The 23,885-nt window shown below is 42.5% G+C and overlaps 1 protein-coding gene across 3 annotated transcripts in view; it reads right to left on the bottom strand.

The window, feature by feature from the left end:
• Positions 1 to 3,915: 3,915 nt before the first annotated feature.
• gramd4a (GRAM domain containing 4a) overlaps positions 3,916 to 23,885 on the bottom strand; it is a 39,620-nt gene continuing 19,650 nt past the window's right edge. For 2 of the 3 annotated variants that reach the window (XM_068716883.1, XM_068716885.1), the window contains 16 exons: positions 18,227 to 18,347; positions 16,514 to 16,575; positions 15,101 to 15,239; positions 14,587 to 14,612; positions 14,152 to 14,243; positions 13,560 to 13,651; positions 12,861 to 12,909; positions 12,674 to 12,745; positions 12,533 to 12,576; positions 12,307 to 12,416; positions 11,239 to 11,393; positions 9,526 to 9,670; positions 9,255 to 9,348; positions 8,531 to 8,621; positions 8,353 to 8,421; positions 3,916 to 7,560 (listed from right to left, as the gene is read on the bottom strand). In XM_068716883.1, coding sequence (XP_068572984.1) covers positions 7,450 to 7,560; positions 8,353 to 8,421; positions 8,531 to 8,621; positions 9,255 to 9,348; positions 9,526 to 9,670; positions 11,239 to 11,393; positions 12,307 to 12,416; positions 12,533 to 12,576; positions 12,674 to 12,745; positions 12,861 to 12,909; positions 13,560 to 13,651; positions 14,152 to 14,243; positions 14,587 to 14,612; positions 15,101 to 15,239; positions 16,514 to 16,575; positions 18,227 to 18,347 — 1,472 coding nt within the window. In that variant the 3' untranslated portion in view covers positions 3,916 to 7,449. The remainder of the gene's footprint in view (positions 7,561 to 8,352; positions 8,422 to 8,530; positions 8,622 to 9,254; positions 9,349 to 9,525; positions 9,671 to 11,238; positions 11,394 to 12,306; positions 12,417 to 12,532; positions 12,577 to 12,673; positions 12,746 to 12,860; positions 12,910 to 13,559; positions 13,652 to 14,151; positions 14,244 to 14,586; positions 14,613 to 15,100; positions 15,240 to 16,513; positions 16,576 to 18,226; positions 18,348 to 23,885) is intronic. The other variant, XM_068716884.1, reaches the window with a different exon arrangement.

Genomic DNA, 23,885 nt, shown 5'->3' with positions numbered 1-23,885 from the left:
AAAAAATACATTTGACCATGAGAAATCATTTTATATTATCGTTTTTTTTACTGTTGTCTTCAGTAATCTTTATTACACGCATGCACTGTATAATAGTGGTTTTATTTCTACACACGTTATAATAACTGTCAAAAATCCATGATGAGTGCTTGGGTAAGACAAGTAGATGTATCATGCTAACAGAGAGACTGTGCTGGGCGCTGACAGCTGCCAGAGAGAGCTATGGCCAGAATGGCCTGCTGTCCTTTAGGGGGAAGCAACGTTTCAACATTTAACTAATGACTGATGGCTGTGCATCCAAGTGCCTGTCCTCTCCACTTCAGCACACACACTCACTCACTCACTCACTCACTCACAGACAGACAGACAGACAGACAGACAGACAGAGAGGTCACCTCAACCCACCACAGCTCGTAACGGGCCACTTCACACACACACACACACACACACACACACACCTGAGCCCCTAAATGTGTGGAGCTCCTGCTGTATTAGAAATATTAAAAACATAATCTGCTGGCTTAAAAGTTGTACTTTATATTCCTGCAATTTGTCAAGTAGAAGCTTTGATGTCAATTTTTTTTGTTAACATTTTTTTTTTATTTTTTATGAGATAAAGAACAACTTTACTGTATCTCCCTTACCTCCCCATGTTTCAGACTCAAGCGCTTAACTTGTCACAGGTGTTTTCAATCTTGCAGGTGATTAGACCTCTGCTCAGGTTGGTACAGCTAAGCTGGAAACAAAGTGAAGTCACCAAACCCAACATACTCAACTACGTGAGAAATAAAAACGTTAAGGTTGTCCTGCATCCAAAAAAAGTGTGCAACGTACAAATCTAACAGTATTGCATATATTATTCCTATGATTTACTTTTTAATGTATTTCTTCTTTGTTTTGCAAGCAAATGGAAATTTACTATACATTGAAATGAATTGATTTTGATTAGATATTGTCATTATGCATGCTGATATGACCAAGTCATCAAGTGGAGTTTGAGCTAAAAGACAACACTGCTTCATACCATCGCCAAAGTGTGCAGATACAATGGCAATATAAAAACTTAAAAGACACAGCAAATCATTCAACTAAGGTTTTTGATAGTGGTGCGTGCAGAATGAGCACTGAGCTGCTCTGTCAAACCGTGGCACCACTTAGTTGTGGTGGTAAAAATGGTAAATGGTGCAACTATTCTATGTCTCCTTTGGGTCGACTAAAAATACACGGAATCCATCACGAGAAGCAGTGGGGCCCAGACAGACGCCTCTGAATGACTGAGGTGTCACACGGCGTCTCTTCAAGCTACCTAGAACAGGTTGAAAGTTTGTGACACTCCTTCTCAAGCTCCGTCTCAAAATAGAGCGTTTATGAACAGAAGAGACAGAGCTCCTGTGTGTTACAGAGGGAATACGTTCACAGTCACGAGTCAACACAGATCAGTGCATGGGGGTGTCAATGGAAAAAAAATATATATATATCTATATATATATTTCACTTTAGGTTCAGGAGCAGTATGTGTTTACGCTGTGACAGGTCCTCCACAGGAAATCTGTTCAGCATGAATTGTTGCTGTTCTTGTATCTGAGCCAGGTTTGATTTTTTGTTCTTTTGAAGCTAAACCATATTGTCTTAATTTTTCTCTTTGATCTCTAAGTGAGTTGTCAAATAAAATAAATTATGCATTTTAGCCTTTAGTGTGCTCTATTTATATATCTATCTGCTGAAATAGAGTATACAAAATACTTTCATATAGACATGGATGCAATAGTTAAATGCTTTTGCATCTGCAAGAGTAGTTGGAATAAATGCACCTCAATTAAAATGCAACTCTGAAGTAAAGAGCACCTTAAGGACAGCATTGACTGGTGACTCATTTACACACAAATTGCCATGGAAATGGTTGGGGGGGAGCGCGGTGAAAAGGCAATGTAGATAATCTTAGTTTTGTGTTTGGCTTGCTCATCTTCTTTGCTCTGACGAGTTAGGCCTAACTGTCTTGTCAAATGGCCTTTCTAATATCTATTCCATGAATTTAAACATTTTAGTACTCACAGACAAATGTACATTTTCACAGCTTGAGTGGATGTCTTTTTATTAACTGCAGCATAAAGGGAACCTGTCAACCGCTACCTGAAATTGTGCTAATTAGGCTTAATCGCGCTGAATGTAGAACTTTTAAAAAAGGAAGCCATCTTATTTGTCCGCCTCAAGTCTTCAACTGCATTTTCTCCATTTCTAAACCAGACACAATATCCGATTTTTACATGTATTTCCACACGCAATTGTGGCCCAAAATATATATTAAAAAAATTATCAGATTCTTTACATTTAGATAAATAGCCAAAGAAATGTTGCTGCCTGAACACACAAGAGCAAAACAGAATGCAAACATGTCTTCATCCACCTCCTTATTGATTCTTTGGCTGTCCAATGGATTTAGACAGGTAACATGACAAACCACCCACTTTCTTATTCCTACTCTGGGAGCAAAGTTCTGAAATATCCTGGAGCACCTATTGCTGACCTTTGACCTCCCTGTGGAATAGGGAAAATAAAAATATCCTCCCAGCATACCGATCTGTACACAAGGTCTCATAGTGACCTCGTGTGGCCGTCCAGACACACTGCAGCTTGGAGCCAAAACAAAATCTTTTAAATAATGTTTGTCCCACCGTGTGAACAAAAGAAGACAGACACAAGAGCAAAAATACCTTAAATTAATTTACTTAAATTAAAAAAATGTACATCACATTATCCTTTACAATAGACATGTCTTTTAAAAACTCTGTGGTTTTTCTTTTCTTCACTGTACATTTCAATAATTTGTATACAAATTCCTCTTTGACAAAAATAATAGGAGAAAGAAATGAGGAAGTCGATTGTCACAGATGACAAATGAATTAGTTGTAATGACAGCAGTGTTCCCCCGGTAACACTTCAATTAGCAATTCACTGACTGTACCAAGTGTAATGATGCCGACTCCTTCAGATTCTTAACATTTATTTTATTTAGTCTAACTGTTTTAATTCTCTTCAGTCAGAACGTCGGGCTGTTTGCAGCCTGGAGACGGTTCACTTTGTCTCTGGTACAGTTTCGCTGTGCACTTAAATGCTTTTTGGAAAAACCTTCATTAACAGTAACACAGTTTGAGGAACTACATATTTAATACAACAGCGAGGACACCAGCTTGGACGCGGGGGGGGGGGGGGGGGGGGGGGGGGGGGGGGGGAATTTGAGAAGACAACACCATTGTTTTTGACAACAGTTCGTCGTGTTGTGTGTTGTTTGCCAGAAGCGAGGTGCACAGTATGGCAGTCATTATGTTCAGCTTATAACATTAAAAGTAATATGGAGACATTTTTGGGAAATGCGTTAGCTTCCTCGTAGTGTTAAGTTCACAGAGACAGAATCTTCTAACTTTAACCGATTATACTGAATTACACTTGTAACGGACTGAATATGTAGCTTACTGCTGACTGAAAGCACTGCTGTTAAACGTAACTGTTGAAGCCACAAAAAACAATCCTGTGATAATGCAAATAAGTACAAATCAGCAGTATACAATGTGTGCTTCAATCCACATGTCTAGATGATGGTAATCTTTTAAAGAATCTAATATTGCTCTCTATTGATTATGTCTGTTTTGAGTGGCCTTTAACAAATAGACCATTGTATGTTAAACAATGTGTGTAGGAATGTGTGTGTTTCTTGTGATTACAGCCTAAAAGTTGGGAATATTATGACATATATGAATATTTTCTGTGCACCAAAAGTAATCGTTTCAATTTATAATCATGAGGGTTTCAACTTCTCACAGCAAGAGCTGTAGCGAGACCATTGGTGTGTTTGAGTGCATTTATACGATGATGCAATCTCTTAATTAGCTTAGATTAAAAAAGTGGACGAACTACAGATTGACTACAAATTTTTTAATTGAACTACAAAAGTAGACTCGAAATCAAAGTTATTTAATTTCCAACTCTATGGTAAATATCTAGCTACAGCTTGCAGCATGAAGACTGGAAACAGCTAGCTCAGCTCTGTCCAGAGGTTAAGCTAAGCTAAGCTAACGAGCTGCTGGCATCAGCTTCATATTAAGCATACAAACAGGAGAGTGGCATCAAACTTCTCATTCAGTTTCCCAAAATGTCGCACTATTCCTTTGACATTTCCTGGACGCTTTTCTCCAATGTGCAAACTTTTTATTTTCATTTAAAAAAAATAAAATTTGAAACACTTTCTTTTCCTGCCTTTCTCTCACAATGTCAAAAACACCGATGTTGTCATTTCAGTCCACCATGACCATCTCTGCTCTCAGCTGTGCTTTACTGCAACGACACTACACTGCAAAGAAGCACTGAGACGTTGGACATGACCATTTACATGCTGTATGCGGTTAAAATACTGCTCTTGTTGTTGCCATGAGTGGGAGTTTCCTATTGGTCACATGTGAGCAGAAATAGTCATGTGAGTGGTGCAGAGCCAATGAGAGCTGAGACAGTAATTCAAGATCAGCAGTCCAGTCTTCATAACTCCGGAGTCAAAGGAATTCAAACTGGGTTAAGAGAAACAACAAAACAATTTTTACAACCTTCTGTAAACATGAGCGTAGGCAGAATATGGCAGACAGAAAATTAAAGATTTGGCAAAAAAGAAAATATATATTTTAGACATTTAGAACGTGATACATTCTGGGCTCCATCCGAGTGCAGCCTTGTTGGGGTCTCCAAGACCCCCAGAGAACTGGTTTTCAGACATAACAGATTACAAAAGGCTTCAGGTAAAAGCTTTAAAGATGACAAGGAGCCATCAAATCACACAGTGAGACAGCGTTAATGACTGACGTCACCTGCTCTAATATCACACAGGTTTACCCCGTTCATGGATCCAATTTATTCCTAAACAAAAATAGAAAATCCATGACTGGGAAAGCAGCCGATTAATGACAAGCCAAATCATACAAATGGACGTAAAAAAAACCCAAAAAACTCCATCCTTATATTAGTTTGAACTAAAAATAATAACAGTGGTTCTTTGAACTGGTCCGTTGCCTCTCTGGCAACTTCATATCCAGCTCAGTCGATTCTAACTGATCATGATGATAAGAGGACTTGTTTAGACTTTCAGGGAAACCTTGACATTTGGAGTGCAGAAAATAATCTAGATTTTTAGAGGAACAATGACACGAGTGTGATCTAGGATAGTTCAATATAAAGAAGTGTCCGGTGAGTAAAAATGACCCGGAATAAAAGTAAATATAAATGTCAAGGTGTCCCTTTCAACAGTGTTTTGTAAGATTTACACATTAAAAACTCAAGCTTGTGCTGCTGGGCGTACGGTACATTAGGAGTTGGGGAAGGTGGAATAGCTACCGCTCTCTCGTACTAAAATCTGAAGAGAAATGACCTCCAGTCCCACATCCCGTCTCCATCCCTCTCCCCCAAAACAACACGGTGACATGTCCGGTGTAGTTTGGCATCATATTTCTACATATCACGCCATTCTGCAAGAGTAAAGACCGGCTTTAATCTCGTGAATGGCGTCTTTAAAATAAAGTGACGTTGAAATATTCTGTTCAGTCTAGACTTGTATCCATATAGTTCATATAGTACTGTTTACGAACGCTCACATAACAAGCGGAAGAGCACCCGGATGACAAACCTCTACTCACTGTGGCATTACAGAGAAGTGAAAAATAATAATAATAAAAACAAAAAAAAGGAATTAGGCATGCCTTCAGAGCTCATAGTCCTGGTTTTCCAGTTTGACAAAAAGAAATGGACTTAAACAAATAACTAGAATTTATATTCATGGGACCTCATTTATGCAAGTCAGATCAGCCAATCAGAAAGAGGCATGTCTAACTGTGGTCGGGGTCTTTGTACCTTCTTCTTTCACGGTCATTTTGAAGAAAGACATCAGTGTGTTATTAATACGAGGGGCTCTGACCACAAATGCACCGAGACCGAAGAGAAATACCACGGGGACACAAGCGGGAGCTTTGAGACTATTTGCCCAACACTGACCACGGATTCCAGCTCAAGTAGTGAATATTTAAAAAGTATTCACCGCAACTTAAATGTCAGGAATTCCAGTTACCGCTCTACTAAAGTGCAGGGAGAATATCATTGATGGAGGAATAGAAAACCTCTCTCTCCATGTATGTATGTATGTATGTATGTATGTATGTATGTATGTATGTATGTATGTATGTATGTATGTATGTATGTATGTATAGATTGTGCCTTGGAAAGAGAAGCGTGGACATAAGGAGGCCGTGTTCTCCGCTGGGTCGTAGCTCTAAATGGCAGTCAGTGTTTGAACCGTCTTGACAGCGGTTGTGCTCTTGTCTTGGACGCTATCAGCAGCTCCGGGACCACCAGTTACTCGTCCCAAAGACCGTTTGTTAAAAAGAGACATTTTTCAAAAAAAGAAAAGGCATTTTTGAAAAGAAAAACAACAACAAAAGAATCACCACATTTTTCACATACGCACACTTACAAACACCGAAGCTGAACTCAGCGTACATTTTCTGTTGGGTCGACAAAGAAGACTAAAAACATACCGTTGCTGCTGAAATGCGACTAGCAAGAAATAAATCAGACAGCAGTAATGTAAACTAACAGAAAGGCTCTGTGTCAGTCAAATGGTGAGCTGACGTTTTCACAGCTAATACATATTTAAAAAAAAAAAAAAAAAGAAACTTACCACTCACACATGTACACTCAAAACTTTGTCGGGCTATGCCACGAGGCACCGATCAGCCAGTTAAATGTCTAAATGTTTTTGCAGTGATTTAGAACTTCACATACTAGTTCCTACGGATGTGTGGCAGTTAAAAGAACCTCCTGTTTACTTGTTTTATGATATTCGCGAGCACTTCTCGACATCATCCGGCCACAGTAGAAGTCTCTCCACTGACTTGCCGACGCAGAGAAAAGTAGAGCCACTTGACACACTTTTAAGACCATCACTTCTGCCCAACACACACACACACACACACACACACACACACACACACACACACACACACACACACACACACACACACACACACACACACACACACACACACACACACACACACACACACACACAGGAAACCAGCTAGCCAGTCAGGTGGGAGAGGAGAACCAGCCCCCTTCGCCAGCCTTCTGCTGATTTGATAAAAACCACACCGATCCTCACTCCTCCTCGGGAACAGTTAGCGGATTTTGTGAATTATCCAACACCCACAAAAACAGTGTGGGATGTCACTAAACCCCAACTACATGCAGCCGACACACCCAGATGTCCCCTCCGACGAGGAAGCTGACGCCCATCACACGGAGCAGAGGAGTGTGGTGGGGTTTTTTTCTAAGTATCTTCCAGTCCAGTTGATTCTCAGGAGGCTCTCTGCCCCAGACTTTAGCCCCAGTATGGAGGTCTGTCGCCGGGATTCAGGCAATCTAGAGCTCGGCGCTGGCCGGCGGTTTGGTGGTGGTCATGATCTTCATGTACTGGGTGAAGATGGCCTCGAAAGCCTCGTCTCTGTGGATCATAGCGCCAAACACCAACGGCTGGAGGGAACAGAAACGCTTGGTAATTAATATCTACGTCTCACATGTTGCAAGACGTCTAAATCACAAAGCAAAAGGGCTTCGACAGTGAAGAATATCGTCTAGATGAATGAGTAATAAATTAATTATGACACAAAGAAGGGATTCATCTAAACACCAAATACACTTTGTATGCATTGTGCTGCAGCCAGCATGCTGTCTCATAATACCACCTGTTCTTCGAGAGGCAGTAGATAGTCAGTCTGCCCTCAGGCCGATGCCTCAGGCAAAGATTTTAAGATGTGTTATTCTGAGCGGCTCACGTAGTTTCGGCAGTTTGGTTGAGCTTTGCGTAATCTTCCTGCTGTTAGTTAGTAGTTCTCTTTTTTTTTTTAACATGACTGAAGATTGTAAATTTAGATTGTATTGAGCCAGCAGGAGAGGTGAAATGCTTCCCCCTATTTCTTTGGAGCCGGTGGCCAGATACTACATTTTGCAAGTTAAGGAAATCATGAACAAACTTGCAATCATAAATTAATAAAAAAAAATGCCCATGGGCGAGAACAGCAGTTTAGAATTAGAGACGTTCCAACATGTGAAACAACAAATTTCAGGTTGTTCACCAAGAAACAAAAGACAACGCTCAAGTCTCGCTCCATTCAGAAATGTGTTCTGCTATCGATACTCAGCTTGGTCACTGGGCAGAATGATGTATGTGCTGACAATGATGTCTTGAAGGGAACATGCAGGTTTGGGAAAATCCAAAACCACCATATGAATGTAAATGGGAACAAATGACCCTCCATATTGTACCTTCTGAGTGGAAGGAGTGGCTATAGAGATGCCCATCCCACTTCCTGGTAGGACTGACAGCACTTTGTACTAGGGAGGAAAAACAAAGAGGGTTATTATTACTATTTTTAATAGCACGCAAGTATACAAGGGAAAATAAAATCCCAATCCCTACATCATGTACAATATATATATTTACCTTTTGTATATCAGTGATGTCCACCAGCTTGATAACTTTATTCTTCTTGGACGAGCTGGATCTGGAGCTGGAGCTCTCAAAGCAGAGGTAACTGACAGAGAGAGAGAGAGAGAGAGAAGCCCGCTTTAAAGGGGTCAGGAGGAAAAGCCAGACGGACGACAAACTGAATGGACTTCCTGTCAGGTCCACATCCGAAGAGGTGGAGACGTTTAAAGTTTAGAGATATTCTCAGGAGGAGGGCTGTCCTACTTGATCCACCGTGGACTGACTGACACAGAGAGGGAGATTTGTTGTGGCTCTGTTACGAACCCTCTACGTTACTTGGTACCACAAACACACTGGACTAAGTTGTTACCTGCTCATCCTCTCTGCTTCACCTTAAGGAGTAACCATTTTCCAGGGTTTAATCTGCTTTTCCCCACTTTATTAAATACAAAAGTTCAAATAGACTTCTGCAAAATATGATATTTGGCTAGTCTGTCCTATAAAAGGGTGTTATTCTTTTTTGAAACACGTATTTCAGTATTTGTGGTCATGTTCTCAGTCTCAAACATGCCACTTTAAACCTCTAGGCTGCAGAAAATTGCAAATGAACATTTAATATTCAGAATTAAAAGTTACCACTGACTATCCATGGAACAATTGTCATTTTCTTCAATCTCCGCCTCATGCAGTCAGACATTTATTGATAAAATATGACTCCCTGAGAGATGTGAGCACTTACTTCTCTGTGACGTAGAGCACTCCGTTTCTAATGTAGTCTGTGGGCATCTTCCTGTCTCTGTTTATTAGGCAACACCTCCAGCCGTTCTCACACACTGAAAAACACACAGGGCAGAGAGCAGTGAGACGGCTGTTTGCAATCATCATGAGAAAAAAAATATATATATAGTAAAGATGTTTGCTTATTCTTCAGAATTGTGGAGATTTGTTACGCTCAAATGAATACAGGCACATGATGGGGTTTATTTTTATGCTGTAGTAAGTCCCCTCACCCGCCAGAGGGCGCTCTGACTCCAGCAGGTTGAAGATCTCATGGAAAGCTCCCTTTTTGGTGCTGTGGGAGCGCCCCGTCTCCTCCTCCCTGCTCACCCCACAGGGGATGGTGGCGAGGCTGCTCCTAGAAACCACCGGCTGAACCTGGAGAGAGATGGAGGAGGAGGAGAAAACAGACAGGATGGCAGGACAACGGAAGCAAAAAAGAGAAAAAAACATCATGGAGGAGACAAAAAGGGGCACGTGGGAGGGGAGGAAGACGGATAGGAAGGGGGGTGAATGAAATGATGATGAGAGAAAGGAGAAAGGACAGGGATAAATATTTAAAATCCACTCTCTCCACACAATACATGTTCCCAGACCTATGGGAGCTATGTTCACAGCTCAACTTTCAGTATTGCATTATGTGCTTCTATTCATGTGCACAGGCTCAGGTGTGGCGTGCAAAGCAGAGAGTGAGGCCACCATTCACTCAGCGCACACAGCAACAGTTTAAAGGCCAAAAAGGAATATAATCAGACTAAATATGTACATGTCTAGTTCAGAGGGATGCTTTTAACCGTTCAGTCCCCTCTATACAAGTGCTTCAGTTACAGTAAGTGTTAACTAAAAAAACTAACAACAAAGCATTTCAGGATTAATCACCACGTGTAATGGAGAAAGGGAAGGATTTACTGAGCTAATATGACATTACAGTGATCAAGGAGCTACTCTATGTGCATTTAAACTATTCAGTAAACACACCGCTACTCCTCACAGAGCATCTATGTCAATAGATCAAAAATGTTGTTGTTATTTAATAACTTGCAAATGGATGACATAATTCAATGTAATATTAAAAGAATATATAATGATTAAAAAAAAAGGAAAATATGATATAACAGACTATGAGTTATCATGACTTTTTGATCCATTCCGTCCACAAACACTGTGTGTGTCACACATCTTGGCGCACGCACGCACGCACTCTCTCACACACACGCACGCACGCACTCTCTCTCACACACACACACACACACACACACACACACACACACACACACACACACACACACACACACACACACACACACACACACACACACACACACACACACACACAAGCTTGCGTCACACCCGTGCGCAGCAGAGGAGCCAAAGGGAGACACACCAGAGTCCCTACCTTCTCAGTGCCAGAGAGCTGAGAGAGAAACGACAGAGCACACCTGTGACTGATGCCACAGCAGAAGGCGCCAACACATGCTCACACACTCCATCCTACGTATGAGAGACGCATGCACGCCAGGGGCTGAGTTGAAATGTGTTATTGACAGGAGTGATGGTATTTTGATACTTTATTGATGTCTTTTGTTCTCTTTGCCCACCACAGGGGGTCAGTGGTGTGGGGGGGAGGCTACAGTTAAAGGACGATCTCTAACTACGTTGTGTTGTGTTGACTGGGAATGAACTAATTATTTGGCAACTTTAACATGCCGCGATTAGCTTCCTTGCTACATTAGCTCGTTGGCTACTGATATGGCAATAACCTGAATACACACATTCTGATCATATTTTGTCTAAAGACAGGGTTCAGACCAAGCTGTGTTGGATGGATGATGTGCGTTTCTGTACAAGTAACTTAAGAGTTAAGTTTCCAAAAACGAGAACCGGCGAGAGGAGGCAATGAAGGAGCTGACACAGATGTGGATTTGGACGCATTTCTTCCCCCTTACCCGCCGCGACACAGTGGCGTTGGTCCTCTCTTTGAGTTGAGGGTCCGTGGGAAGGCTGTTCCACACGATGAAGGGCGTGTCGTACTTGTCCCGCAGCTTGGGACAGCTCTTGAACAGGAAGTCTATGATGAAGAACTTGATGCCGGCGTACAGGCCTGGAGAGGAGGGAGAAAACAAACGCAGAATGGAGGATGAAATATAGGAAGAGGCTATCACAAAAAATTGGCACTCCCTTCTTAGTTGGTCCCCGAATAACCTTTCCTTTTAAGGCCCTCCATTTTGCAGTTCAAAGCCTTTTGTCATTTATCTCAGTACCACTCATGGTGCAGAGTTCAGCATCCTTCACCATCATTCAATTCCTTCACAACATTTTCTTTTAGTAAGCTCCACATTGTAATACTTTGAAATGTGGAGTATATTTAAATATTTCCACATTGAAAAAGAAGTATTTGGGACTGGCAGCTGTCTTTACTAACAACAACAAGCTTTGGTTTATGTTGATCACATTACAGCAGAGCAGGGTAAAATGGCAATAGCCAGGAACAACACACAAACCGCAAAAATGACGACAATGCCTTTTAAAGCTTTTGTTACTTAAATTCCTGCAGAACGATTCCAAACAACAAACTTATTGAAACAGTATTGATCCTAATCACATCTTTGGTTAAACGAGGGGCTAGTATAATTATGTTACGGAAAATTATTGTTTTACACCCTAAATACATGTATTTCACATGAAGAGTGACAACTGTACTCGGCGGGCTGAATAAACAATACCATTGTTTCAACAATTATTTTTACTCCACGCATCCTCTAATGATATATGAGCCCAGAGCACTTTGGAAACACTTTTGTTTACGAGAAATAGCAGTAACTAATATTGTCAGACAGACATTGCCAATAGCCTGCAGCTGCAGAGAGAGGGAGAACAGTTACACAAGTGCTGCATGAACGCATTTGTTTGTGTGCAATGCATTGTGTGCAAGTATTTGCATTCTTTCAAGAGCCAATGCAGTTTGTACAGTATGTGAGGGGGATTAAGGAGCTTCGTCTGTGTGCGTCTCTCACCCATCATGAAGCCCATTAGCTTGTATGGCAGGACGCAGGAGGTGATGAAAGCCACCCACAGGCAGATGTAAAGTTTCCGGGTGCTCTCCGGCTGCACCCACATGAACAAGCTGACACACACAGACAACAAAGAAAAGACATAAAACAAAAGTTTATTAAGTATAACCATACTCTATTTGACTTTTACCTCAGCATTTAGGGAAATACATCATCTTTTTAAACTTACTTCTTTATCTTCTCCAAAACATCTGCCATTTTTCCAAACAGGTTCTGCAAAGAGAGTTTAAGCACGGAATTAACCAGTGCTGTTCACCGACTACGTCGACTGATTTGAGAAGTAACAGGAGTTGTGTGTGTGTGTGTGTACCTGTGCTTTTTGTGCGACGTCAAGTACAAGCTGGAACTTCTCAGATACAGTCAAGTCTTCCTTTGAAGGCTCCTGCGTAGAACAAAAGACGACAGTTAGAATACACTTTCACCTCCACTGAAGCGCATGTTTTCCTCCCGACACGGAAACAAGAAGCAGTTAAACAGGAAGTGAGAAGTCGGCTTACCATGGGTTCAGAGACCTCAGGCACAATGCTCCACTGGATCCTCCAACCTCTGGATGATAATGGAAGAAGATGTGAATAATGTGCAATTAAGCGTTTTGTTTTGATGAATTTGGGCCATCGAACTACTCTTAAACTTCTACATCTTTACAACCTGCATCACTTTCAAGGCGACCAGGTGTCCCAGTTTGGAAGTCCAAGTCCGGGCAGATGTCTGACTACTACTAATGTGCCCTCATTTCCTAGTGATCACCAAAATGCCCCACTTAAAATTAATTTGTTGATGTTTATAGAACTTCATTTACTTTGGGCTGCACAAACAGGAGCTAACCTTGTTTGCTATGATGTATTCGTCTCCTCTAACAACAATAATAAGCATCATATATTCAGACATTTTTTTAAAATCTGCCGATTATCATTACGATGCAGTAGCTGCAGGAGATTGTGGCTGTATGTGGCTCACACGGTGACAAGGGGTCAGCAGTGTGCATCTGTTCACCAATAGCACAGCTGTGGCCTCAGTAGGTAAATTTGACAGGGTTGCATTTCACAAAGCACACAGTAAACCTTCTCAAAGCTGAAAACATTTTCAAGCTAGCCATGACAGCAGGAATAGGGACCATATAGTAAAAAACTGACTGGTAAAAAGAAAGGGCTGCTCCTCTAATATCTGCCTTTCTGCCAGAGAGAAAATGGTTTTACCTGGCGATGAGGTAATTCAAGGACAAGCGCAGGATAGCCAGGAAGAGTAACATGGGAATGGCCCAGCCATGCCAAGCAGCATTCATGTAGATCTGCAGGGAAGAAGGTCAGAATATGGCCACCAACAATTACTACTAAATAGGACCTCTGTGTGGCTTTATGCACAACTGATGACAAGATGGACATTAAGATTCCCTTTAAAGATGATTCAAGACACTGCCATGAAGCATTTAAATACGGCCAATATAATGCTGGAGGAAGACGAGATTAAAACCACCGGTCAACACTACAGACGGGATCATCTGGATACTGAGATGGCCCCGGCATGTATGGACACTATCTTTGGGTGGAAAATGATTTGGCGTAATCGCCAACTGTGGACATTAATGAAGATCTGATTAGACCTCTGGGATCCTTGGCAGAACCACTATAATCTATCAGTGCAGAGCAGCAATTACTTAACCATTAATTTCAATGTGCTGTCATGTACAACCAAATGGGGTCATCGGTCAATTTACAGATCTCACATTTTTTCGTCTGTTAAAGCTCGCTCAACTGATGGCAGGTATGAATAAGAGAGGTGCACACTCACAATGAAGGCAATAGCTGAGGTGTAGACGGAGTGCCAATTAGATAAGGCGGAGAGGTTCCTTAAGAAGTTGGTGACAGGTCTGGCTCCTCGCTCTAAAAAAATAAATAAGAGTAGAGGGATGTATTCAGTGTTGTTCAGGACGAATACAAAGTGCCTATCAATACTCATTTCAAGACACTGGAAAGTAGGAAAAATCTTTAAAGTGTACAGAGAGAAATGGTATTTTGTAGATGAGGGATACTTCTTACTTTAAAAACAGTTATTGAAAGTGTGTAATGGACAATCATGTACAAAAGCCAGTTACTTGAACTCGCGTGGCTACTTGGGGGCGAACGACTGCTGCAAAAATGTATGTTTTACTGACAGTGAAGTCAGTATTCTTGCTGCACTTCTATCACATTTTTGTTTTTGTTTGTGTGCGTTTTGAGTACTTACTGAGTCGCCTCATATTTTCTGTTAACCTGGAAGGAAAACACAAACACTGGAGGTCAGAACACGCAGACGCTCTCAACACATGTGCACACAATGAAGAAAAAAAAAAGCTGCTTTATGTGCTAAGAGAACACGTTGGCCTTCCTCAGTCTGGCATGACTCACCTGCCTTTATAAAGCAGGAGAGAAAGAGGGAGTGGAGGAAAATGAATTTGAAAAGTGCTTCCAGCTTCCTTTGTCCTCTAAAGCCTGATTTGAAAACATCTCATCTAGCAACCAACAACAGTTGAAAGAGCAGTGCATTGGTAGCACATATCAACACGGTACATACACCAGTGTATGATATTGATTATTATCTTAAGTGCACATCCAAGGTCTTAAAAAAAAAAAAAATCCTGATTAATGTGAGCCAATCTACGACTGCACAGCTTCAGTACTCCCCAGCTGTCTGACTAACATCTCTCTGAACAAATGCAGAATCAATACCTGAGGACAGACACTTCATGTTCTCGCCCCACCTTTTAGCACTTAGTGGTTCCTCGGCCTCCACGGTGCTTTCCTCCGGCTGGAAGCGGAAGTCCTCGATGTAAACCCCGAAGCGCTCGTACACCCACTTCTGAAGGCGCGAGCTCCAGACCTCCTTCTGCTGTTTATCTGCTGGAGACAGCACCTTGGATCAGGTTTGGTAAGTTCAACCGAAATTGTGGCAATTTCCTACAACCTGTGTTGCTGCACTGAAAGGCACACATTGTTGGATTCCCATCCCCATTTTAATTGCTCTGGTGTGACTGATAAGTGTACACTAATCGACTGTGATGAGCAGCTACCGTGGGTGACTCTGAGTAACTGTGTGAATGTGACGCTGCGTCATTGAGAGAATAAATACACACCATTTGAAAAAAAAAAAAATTGTGGCTAAATGAAAGCTCTCCCCGTTTTTTTGCTTGTAGTTTACAGTTACCACAGTCCCATCAGCCCAAATTACTCTGTTCATCCTCTCTTCTTACCTAACAGATTACACTCACTCTCACTCTGTCCTTTCATCCACACACACACACACACACACACACACACACACACACACACACACACACACACACACACACACACACACACACACACACACTTAATCCATCCTGAAAACACACCGACACTCACACACACCTCCGACACTAGTTAGAGCACAGGCCTGTCTGCCCTAGATGATGTGAACTACAATCATAACCCATTTTCCAAAATTAGCCACTCTCTCCCTCCCTCACTGTGTCTTTGGAACTCAAACTACGATATGTTATCGTCACGGCTGTTAGATGGTGTTTCTGAAACATGTGTGTTTGGGCGTGTGTTTTGTCTGACTACTGCTGTATTAATGAGCTCCCATTTCCCCCTGCTGACGTATTTTAGAAACGCACACTGCAAAACATCCTTATGGAACAGACGTCCCAGATCTGCAGTAATGACATCAATTAACGTCCCCAGTAGAGTTGGCTTATATTAATGCAATTTGCTGTCGCTTGCTTGCTCTTGATACCGCTAACTGCACACCAGGAAGCATCGTGTAAGTTCTGTTTGCTGAGCGCGCACACACACCACATATGTCCTGCAGTAACCCGTGAGCACTTCCGACAGCGCTCCACCGCACACAGCCTACATCCCCGCCTCCCCTGCACGCACGCGCACAAGCAGCCCTCTTGATTTACTCCTACGCGCTTGGAAGACGTCAACATCTTCCTTCCCAACTCATTTCCTTCTCTCTCTCTCTCTCTCTCTCTCTCTCTCTCTCTCTCTCTCTCTCTCTCTCTCTCTCTCTCTCTCTCTCTCTCTCTCTCTCTCTCTCTCTCTCTCTCTCTCTCTCTCTCTCTCTCTCTCTCTCTCTCTCTCTCTCTCTCTCGCTCTCTCTCTCTCCACCTTCTCTTCCTCCAGGGACTTACCTGTCCCATTGTTTGAGGGCGACTGCTGTTTCCGGGGAGGCTGTGGCGGAGAGTCCTCCAGTCTGGGGGAAGAGAGAGAACGAGAAAGAGTTGTCAAGTGCATGTCTCAGGCAGTTTATGTTTTTAACACGTGGTGAGTTGTTGCATTGAATACATCTGCTGTGGGAGGAGTTTGATAGACACATAGGGGGGTAGAGACAGTCTCAGTAATCTCACTGGTACAATCACTGGTGCCAACAAAAACAGAACATTCTTGGATGATATAAAAACAAAGAGTGAGAAAAAAGAGCCTTTACTCTTCTATTTGATCTGAACCAAGCTAAGTCTATGCATGTGTATGAAATGGAGCAAATAAAAGATGAATGATCAGTTGTGCTGCCATAAATAAATAGGCATAAAGGCAGAAAAAAAAAAATCAATCAAATGATGAAACGGCATTCTAAGAGGTTATTGGCTTTGGCAAGCTTGTTGCCCTTTCATCTTTAATAGTTTAATGGTAGTCAAATGTCATGCTAATGGCCAACAAATGCTTACCCGATAAAGGAATACCATGTTGATTAAAAAAAATAATTTGGTAATGTTTCATATTAGATGGTTTATTAATTTCCTAATAAGTTTCTTTGAAATAACATTAAGAACTTCATATAAAGTCTGTTGACTGATGCTTGTCTGTAGACACAAATTTCACCTTTTTTGCTTGTACAGTTAACGTGCTTGCCTAAAATCAGAAAGAATTTCAACTCGTTACATTCCTTTCCCCTCTCCAGTCTGACATTTCCTCCATTCAAACCAATTTCCAGTGTGTGTGTGTGTGTGTGTGTGTCTAAAATTACCAATGTTGGAATATATGAACGTATGTTTCTGTGTTCCTCTGCATACTTACAGTCAGAACTCTGAGAACACGGTTGCCTTGAATGACAACCTTGTGATAGTTCTATGATTAGAACTGTGTGTGTGTGTGTGTGTGTGTGTGTGTGTGGGGGGGGGGGGGGGGTGAAACCAGATTGTTTTCATTTTGGCCATCAAGCTCTACTGCCTTGCTCGAGAACACTTGGATGCCAGCCACAGCAAGAGAGCACCTACTTGTCTCCACTGGATACTGCTGATAAAGGATTACCTGGAGAAAACTCCCAGGTCATGGTGCATTAGTTTACCTCTTTCTGTGCCGATAAGCACCCGGAGAGCACCAGTGGAATTTCCCCATTTGCAGGGACAGAAGCATCATCTGATACCGCGCACGCGCACGCGCACGCGCACACGCACACGCACACACACACGCACACACACACACACACACACACACACACACACACACACACACACACAGGGTTTAAGGGTGGCTCACTCGGTGCCAAGATGCGGAGGCTTTCCCTGACACCAGCAGGGCTACTGTGTCACAGTGTGCACTTGGCGACACGGAGAGGCACATGACTCGTTTCTGTTTTTTTTCTCTCTCACCATCTCCCTCAAAAACACACAACTCCTTCTGGAATTCCACGCCTACCAAGCTGCTGAGGCCTCTATTTATAATCACTCACGCACACAACTTGAACTATGATAAACTCTGCTGAGCTGAACTGTTAATGTTAAGTGCAGCGTCACCGTTTCCCATCGTTCCCTCGCTATCACTTCCTCGTAGTCATCTCCCGACGCCCACATCATACGCTCGACTCCGCTCGCTGGCCTTTTTTTTTATTTTTTTATTAGTCTCACCTGGTCTTGAGCACCTCGTTCATCTTCTGCTCCAGGTCTATCCTCTTGCTTCGCTCTCTGTCCAGCTCCTGCCGCAGAGAGTCCACGTTGGTCTCTTCCCGCAGCTTCCGCAGCTCCTCCTCTGGAAGACAGCATCACACATTTTTTCACATTTACCCACACGCACATTCAGGGTCACTATGAAAACGCATCCGATGAGTATGAAAGGAGATCTATAAAACAATATAATTCAATCATGAACTGTTCTTTGACGAGGAAACAAATTTGAAGTCATAACTGGAGACACAAAAAAATAAATAATAATATGCCTCCACTCCATCATCTCCTTCACCTTCACATCCCCCCCACTCCCTGTCTATCAGCTCCCAACATGAAGTGGTTTCAGGTATCAGGGCTTTCTAAGCCCAGGGTGCAACATCAGCGGTGTTTCCTCTCAGTCTATTGTCCCTGACTAAAGGGACACATGAATATTGGAGGAGATGAAGCAATAAAAGTGTGTGTGCACATGAAGAGGTACAAATGAATGAAGACCTGCACACATTTATGTACCAAAAGAATGAGCACATCCTTCTCAAAACACACTAAATGACATCCACATATATAGAAAAACACAGACCTCTTGATTTCCTTCCAAACAGAACTTAGTGATCACTCTGCTGTGGTACCACTTTAACAGATCTGTTTTCACAACAGACAAGCTAGTAGAAGCACAGGTGTAAATAGAACTGTCTCACCTGAATGGAATGGAGCCATCATTAATGTTATTATTTACAACCGTGCTTTTTGCTGCTTTCGTCTGCAATAAAAAGGGTTTAATGGAAATGCCATCAGGCTGAGGATTTGTAGGAAATTGTGCCGCATGACAACACCATATGGTATTGATAAAAGAAGCACAAGAACACTGCCACAGAACACTTCAGATCAATACCTGAAACACAAGAAACATGACCTAAACCAGCAGTACCCTCATTCTTCAAAGGGACCAAACTGACAGTGAGCAAATTGATGAAAGCAAGGTTAAGCAGCCTCGGCAAAAGGAAGATGTATGTCACCCCCCCCTCCCCCCCTCCCTCATGAGATCATTTCATCACACAGACAGTAGGGGATTCATATTTCAAGTATGTAGCCGCCAGTTTCTCTTTCTCATCACCTAATCTCATAACTCACTCATCCTTTATCTCTTCCCGTTAGCGCTAATAAAACATTCAGTGGCAGCACCTCCTGCAGCTGAAGCGTCGGCAAACAACACTGTGTGCTCTCGCTGAGGAAACATACACTGGATTTCCCCTACGCCAGCTCCGTTTGCCTGTCTCCCTGTCTGCTAACATAGGAATGTGTTTATGGTACGGTGTGTGTGTGTGTGTGTGTGTGTGTGTGTGTGTGTGTGTGTGTGTGTGGGTGTGTGGGTGTGTGTGTGTGTGTGTGTGTGTGTGTGTGTGTGTAAACAACACACAGAGAGCCAATGCGTACGAGTAAGCGAGAGGCCGGCCGAAGGTTGCTAAGCAGCTTAGTGCTGGCTATGTTGCCCTGTGTCAGGTTCTCCACTGTCAACCGTAAACCTCTTAGACAAATGACTAACAGCGGCAGCAAGGCACCGTGGGTAGTGTAGGCAGAACTAGATCAGTGGTTTATTTTGGACTGAATACAGACACAAAGTATTGTGGCAAAAAAAGAGACACTTACTCCTGCTTAGAAATGACAGTGAAGGGACAGGAATATAGTCTGTCAGTAACGCTCCACTATATTCAACAGCCAGCTGCTAACTTTTTTTTAATTGGTGCTGGGCAGATTGCGTAGAGCGGGTCTATCACAGCAGTAAACAGCAGCCTCAGCAGATGGGAACAAGGTTGACAAAAGTGGCGAGCCTGAAGCAAAAACGGTAAAGTTGTGGTTCCATGAAAGCAAAACGATGATCCTAAAAGACGCAATAACTCTCGTGAGGCTGAAGCTCACCGCAGAGTCAGGGGATAATTCCCTATGGGGGCCGTCCGTACAAGTGACCCCTTTCACGTTGCATATCATCATGTCATCTACTGTTGATGTACAAATATTGATCGGTGCAGGTTCAGTTACTCCAGTCTCTGGTTGACAGACACACAGCAGATTAATCACGCTACAAAAACTCATTCATTTGAAATGTTTTGTGATTTACAGTGACTGTATTTTTACATGCATGTAGTGCTGCTCCAAATAGTGAATACTAGGTGCACTACACTCATATGCCATTGTCTATCCCATAAAGACCCTAATTATGTTCACCTTTTACCCTCACCAGTCACTCCCTTCCTTTCCCTCTTAATTTCCTGCCCCCATACTGTATGTGACTCCTTCCCGTCACCTTGTGCAATTAGTTCTATGTATACACATCTCCTTCATTCTCCCTGTTCCTCTCCATGGGAAGGAATTGGTCAGTTTGGAAGGAAGGAAACTAACGGCAGAGACAGAGACGCCTCATTCCGCTGTGTTTGATGCATCACACAGCACGAGCGTGACACAATGTGCTTTGTGTGTCAGACACACCGATAGAGTACAATCGTTTTCCTGTCCCACAGAGGCCCCCTCCATCAGATGCCATGTTAATAATACTGTCAACATGCCTGCTCGCCTTCTAAAATTGGATTGCAAACATCTATATATAAATCTTCATCTTGGGTTACCCCTATCACGGGGTCTCTTTGGCCATTATGACGGCTAGTAACACGACCATTTATCAGCAACACAGACACAGGATTAGCTAAACTGTAATGTCGGAGAAGAAAATCCCCAAAAACGTATATTTGATAAGAGTTACACATATTATCTGCAAAATACAAGTGATGCTGAGGGTAGATAATTACCATACGAGGAGGTTTGGTTTGTGTAGTACAAAACATTCAGTATCAGATAAGGTTAAAGTCAGAAGACGAAGATGGTGAAGATGTATTCAAGACAAAATATCAGATTTTTTAGATGTCCTTTTAACATTGCCATAAGTTGAAGTTTGTTTGAATAAATCTAGACAAAATGGAACATCTTACGGAGTCTGTGCTTGACTACCTTACAAAAGTAGAAGTTGATTACAGTCAAGTGGATGGTTTCAGTGAGATTTTATATTCTGCCATTATCTTTGTCCCTTACTGGAACCAAAAGCTAAATTAAAGGACGGGGAAATGTGGTGGAGCCTTGGTGCAACCTGAGGTGCAACGAGCAGGCAGCAACCAACATGGCTGAGTGTCATATGAGAGACTTCCTCCATTCTGTGTCACGGGTGTCGTACACAGCATTGCACGTCATCATCCATGTTTTCTTGAACCATCTAGACACAGACAAAATCCTCAGTGCCCTGGTTTTAACGTTCAGCTGAGGGGGACTGCAGTTTCTGTGATCGTGATTCACCACTGTGGCAGATTTCTAGATGGACAAATATGAATTTGGGTTAAAAACTTGCTTCTGTTGACTTGGTTGAACGCACTGAGGTTGATCATGTTTGGACAAATATTAATCTAGTAGAATAGAGCGTATCGAGCAAATGGAGACTAAAAGTAACTGACATCCTGAGGTTTATGAGCTGACATAAGTTTATCTTGCATTATATTACAGTAAACGGTTATTAAATATCTGATTTTGTACATGTCTCTGAGGTTGATCAAATGAAAAACAGAAGCCTACTGTACCACCTCTGTATACTGTGGTCGTACAGTGTGGTTGCCAAACAAGGCTGGCTAATGCACAGAAGTTTTAGCATCATATTCCAAGTTTGCAGTACAATATAGTTGAAATTCTGGATTTTGAAGCTGACAAACTTACTGACGTTGAGGTTACTTTTGTGGCTTTTCATCTTGTCGACAGCTCCACTGTAAAACAGCTCAAAGCTGTCAAAGGTGAAGTCCTCCATCCTGCACAAAGCCATCCGTCTCTGCAGCCGGCCAGTCCCCGGTGCGCTCGTGCACGACCGGGACGACAGAGTGGCCGCCTTGGCTCTCTCTTGAAATTCAGCCATGGCTACAGGTTCTCTTGGTCCGGTCCAGCTTGTTTAGCAACCTCTCTGCCACCTGATGACCTCAAACCTCTTTAAAAAAAACAAAAAAACACCAAACCTGACCACTCGGGTACATGCTCCACGTTTACATGTCCCATCCAGAGAGAAAACAGAGGTCGAGGACACGTTCCTCGGTGCTAATCGGTCACCAGCGACGCAAGAGACCTCTCCGAGACCGATGGTCAGTGATCGGAGCTGGTCTGAGAGTGTTAGGCAACTGGTAAAAAGAGAAGCAGGGCAGCTGAGGTAGGGAGAGGTGGGGCTTTGCTGGGTGGCCAGCAGACTAAGAGGGCCTGGAATCTGAGATTTCTGAACCCACCGGAGCTGTCGTACACTCGCACATCACACGTGTTTGAGTGTCAGCCCAGTTTGATTTGAGTGGTTGTGCACATGCGTGTGGCTGCGCGATACGTGTTTGTTGCTACTCGGTTTGTGCGTGTTCATCTTGTGTTTGTCTGAAAGAGTGTTAGTGTGTGCCTGAGTACTGTAAATACACAAGTGGAACGAATCGCTTTATATCCAAGCAGGCAAAAGATTTTAAGACCTCAAAGGAAAAGTACTGTGTGAGTCGCTCAATCCAGGCCAGAGACAATGGCTCCTTTCATTAAAAGGAAGGTGGGGGCACGGGGGGGTTCAGCTAAAGAGAGAGAGAGACAGAGAATCAGCTGCTTCACATTGGCCTACCATTGTTCCCATTCTCTACAGTGTTTGCCACAACACTGGTTGATTTCAGTGTAAAAAGGAAGGTTGAGCTTTGGAGCCTCCAGCCGATCGGCAGATGTTAACACAAGACACCAAGGAGACAGGAAAGATAAGAAAAGGAGAGGAAACGGTAGTTGTGGTCTGGCAAGTGGAGAGTTTGAGAAAGGCCAACATGTAATTGGCAATAATGATACATGATTTATCTAACCGCTATTCTCTCAGTATAACCCAGAAAAATCATGTTCAGTGAAACTCTAAAAGTCAATCAAGTGAATTATAGTTAAGCAAAAGTTAGCAAATATTAGGGATAAATATTCATCATTTATAAAAAGCATAGAGCAACTTTTGTATTTTATCTTGTATCTTTTTTTAAACCAGCTTTCCTCGCTGTGGCCTCGATATCTCTCGGTGATCTAGATTTCACCTCACCTTGTTCCCCCTCTACAACATTATGTTGACTTAATGGCTATATATTTTTTATATTTTAAAACTTCACAGTGCTCCCTGATACAACAACAACACTCCTTTTTGTTGATACTGCGTGTGTTTTCCGTGCATGCTCACATATTTAATATAGAAATGATCTAGATAAACAATGTTCCGTAATCCAACATTGTGTCAGCGGGGAGGGTAGCGAGTGCTTGTTTGGAGAACAGTAATGGGATAATAGATTTCATTACATCACAGATATCTGGTCGAGACTGCAGGCGCCTCGAAGCACCGGGAACCGAGTCCTTAAGGGAAACGGCAAGAAAACAAATGGACACATCCACACCTCAACACTGCAATTCTGCTGGAAGATATTACATTAATTCATTAAGCTCAAAAGACTGAGCACAGAACTGTTTTTACACACACATGGCCACCTGTTGTACACACACAGCTGTGTGTAGATACCAAGGTAACATGAATTACAGGTCCATTCACCGTGACATTTTT

This window comes from Cebidichthys violaceus, unplaced genomic scaffold (assembly GCF_023349555.1).
Source record: "Cebidichthys violaceus isolate CVI_PGR_0920_01 unplaced genomic scaffold, fCebVio1.0.p SCAF_21, whole genome shotgun sequence".
NCBI lineage: Eukaryota > Metazoa > Chordata > Actinopteri > Perciformes > Stichaeidae > Cebidichthys > Cebidichthys violaceus.
Note: the sequence above shows the minus strand (reverse complement) of the source record. Positions and strands in the feature narration are given on the sequence as shown.